The sequence below is a fragment of the Hipposideros armiger genome, unplaced genomic scaffold, assembly GCF_001890085.2.
Source record: "Hipposideros armiger isolate ML-2016 unplaced genomic scaffold, ASM189008v1 scaffold_181, whole genome shotgun sequence".
NCBI lineage: Eukaryota > Metazoa > Chordata > Mammalia > Chiroptera > Hipposideridae > Hipposideros > Hipposideros armiger.
In genome coordinates this window covers 199,193-202,390 of record NW_017731531.1, presented here as the reverse complement: position 1 = coordinate 202,390, position 3,198 = coordinate 199,193, and the positions used below count along the sequence as shown (strand labels likewise).

At 52.2% G+C, this 3,198-nt stretch overlaps 1 protein-coding gene across 1 annotated transcript in view; it reads right to left on the bottom strand.

Annotated features, from left to right (window-relative positions):
• The window catches only part of SERGEF (secretion regulating guanine nucleotide exchange factor), a 209,572-nt gene extending 206,388 nt beyond the window's left edge, over positions 1-3,184 (bottom strand). Inside the window, 1 exon segment of the mRNA XM_019652555.1 lies at positions 3,058-3,184. Coding sequence (XP_019508100.1) covers positions 3,058-3,117 — 60 coding nt within the window. The 5' untranslated portion in view covers positions 3,118-3,184.
• Positions 3,185-3,198: the final 14 nt, after the last annotated feature.

The window sequence follows — 3,198 nt, the reverse complement described above, 5'->3', positions numbered from 1 at the left end:
GGTTCGGATCCCACATATGAGGGCCAGTGACACCGCCCTCCACAGCTAAGATGCTGAACAACAGCTCAACCTGGAGCTGGGCTGCCGTGGGTCGCCTGCGACAGTGTAGGCTGCAGCCCCTATGGCAGTGGGTTGCCATGGGCTACCGTGTGTAGCCAGCAGCCAGCGTGAGCGGCTAGCAGCTGCAGTGAGCGGCCGTCCAGAAGCCAGCGACTGATCTGCCTCGCCTGGGAAGAGCGCAATGACGGTGCCAACTTGGGCCTGTGAAGCAATGTCCTCCACAACTAGACTGAAGAACAAAAGGACAGCAACTTGTCTATTCCCCTTCCCCTGATTCCCCAGCACTGTTCCCATCCCAATTCCCCAATAAAAATCTTTAAAAAAAAAACAAACTCCTGCCCTTGTAGTCTATTCTACAGCCATCCTGGGCTGCAAGGACTCCAAGCTGGAAGAGAATGGCAGGGACACAGGCCTCAGAGGTCCAAAGGGGCAACATAAGTTACCAATCACTGAGTGTTTCTCCGTGTGCTGGGCATTCACCTTTAATTCTCACAACAGAGCAGATGGACTGTCGCTCTCATTGTACAGATGAAGAAACTAAGGCTCAGACAGGTTAAGTAACTTTCCATAGTCACACAGCTGAGTAGGCAATAAGTTGGATGCCCACTCCTTTCATTATACAATACTGTGTCTCTAAAAATAAAGAAAAAAAGGATATATGGTGAACCAGCCCAGAGCTCATCCAGCAGGAGGCTAACTGTACGACCCTACCTAAAATAGCACCCCTGTCACTTTATCACCATTTTTCTGCCTTATTTTTCTTCATAGCATTCCCTGACATTGCATTATATATGTGTACTTGTTTACTGTCTAGCTCCTAAAAAGTAAACTCCATGAGGCAGGAACTTTGTTTTGCTCACTGCTATTCTCCTGCATCTGAAGCTGTGCCAGCCCAGAGAAAGTGTGCATATATTTTATAATGAATGAATATAAAACCCTGTGAGTTCCCACCTAGGAAAGACCAAATGAAAAGCACCTCTGTGAAGTGGAGGGCAATGCACAGGATTTCTCTATCAACCCTGAGTTCTCAGTGGCTTCCCCATTACCAAGGCTACAGGTTGCTGAACAGAAAGTCAGATACTGTCATTATGGAATTCAAGTTACGGTACCAAATTTTTATAATGCAGCAAGAGGCCCTACACCTATGATAAAGCAAAACAAAAGGAAATTTTAATACAACTTATTACAGCTGTATTTGCCTCCCTTCCTTACACCACACACACACACACACACACACACACACACACACACACACACACACACAACTCCAAGGAAGTATATCCCCTTGTTATGGATTGAATTGTGTTCCCCTAAAATTCATTTATTGAAACCCTAACCTCCAGTACCTCAGAATGTGACTGTGTCTGAAGACAGGACCTTTAAAAAGGTAATTAAGATTAAATGAGGTCATAAAGATGTGGCCCTAATTTCACCATGACTGGTGTCCCTATAAGAAACACAGGGATGCTGTCGCACCGAGAGAAAGCCGTGTGAGGACACAGCAAGAGGGCAGCCATCTGCAAACCAAAGGGAGAGGTCTCAGAAGAAACTAAACCTGCTGACACCTTGATCCTGGGCTTCTGACCTCCAGAACTGTGAGAAAATAAAATTCCATTGTTCAATCCCCCCACCCCCACCCCAGTCTGTGGTATTTTGTTTTGAGCACATTAATACACCCCTCCACACAGATTAACGCAGCCGGAAAAACACACCATCAGGCCTCCAAGCACAGCAGTGGGGTTAGATTCGACAACCTTTTTGTTTCAGTACAGACAAGGCCCTATCTGAATGGCTTTCTCTGTCAGATGTTTTCTCTGTCCACGCAGACCAGTCTCTTGCCAGGGAAAAAAGCCAGACACAGCACCCAGGCCAGGCAAACATTCAATCCCCAACACCACCCCCAGCTCAAAGACACTCAGGCAGCCAGACTACCTCAGGCCACACCACCTTCTCCCTCCTGCCAGTCTGCAGTCTTGCATACAAGTGCTCCCTCATCCTGATAATGACTGTTTCTGTAAACTAGTTCATACATACTGGTGTAACAGCAATATAGGTATTTCTCTCCTTTTCCCCCCATCCAATACTAGAGTTGGAAGTCTTCCACTCTGGTGTTTTTATCAAAAGACCAGCACACAGCTGTCGCACAACAGGTACTCATTCATTCATTAGTCAACAAATATTTACTGAGCACCTTACAACACGCTAGGCACAAGCCAGGCTCCGTGAACAACAGGCACGGTACCCAACCCACCCTTGTAGCGCTTACATTCTAGCCAAGGAGACGGACATTAACAAATTATACATTTCATTACAGTTGGGATACGGGCTATGAAGAACTACAAGACACCACGTCTGCTTGTTCCCGTGCATCGGGTCGGTGCCTGCCACACACACCCTCCTCTCTCCCAGCCACGACACAAAAAGATGACTGTCTCGCAGGGCTCCCGTCAAGCCAACACCAGCGCAGACTCCCACGCCTCCATGCGGGCGAGATCCGGTCACAGCAGAATATCAGTAACTGTGCAGGGTCTCCGCCTGGTTCACCGCCAAACACCGCAGGCCTCACATCAAATGACGCGCCCGCCAGGCTGGGGTAGGGCTGGAGAAAGGCCTCCCTCCACCCTCCAGGCAATGGGAGCGTGGGGAGCACAGCTGGCCCGACGGGGCGATCCTGTCTTCAGAGCCCTCCACGGTGTCTTTCCCGATGCTCTCGCGGAACCAGACGCTCTGCCCTGCAGAGAGGTCCTTCCCACTGCGCCGCAGCCCCTCCGGTGCAGACCCCCCCAGCCAGCAGGCCCCCTAAGTCACCCAATGAAGACCCTCTCCTCCCGGCCCTCTCCACTTCCGACCCCAGCCCAGGATTCTCCAACCCAGAGCTGGCGCTGGGCTTGGACCTCGGCTGCGCAGCCCAGGACCGCCCACGCCGAGGCCCGGAGCTCCCAGCATCGGGGCGACCCTCAGTCCCAGCGGCCCCGGCCGGGGGGCGGAGTCACGTACCCAGGCGAAGAGAGCGGCCGCGCCTCGGGGTGCCTGGGAGGCGCTCGGCTCCAGCTCCATGCGGGGCCGCTCCACGAGCGCTTCCGGAAGGGGCCGGAGTAGGGGCCCGCCGGGGGAGGGACTGGGAGCTGGGGCGGGGGG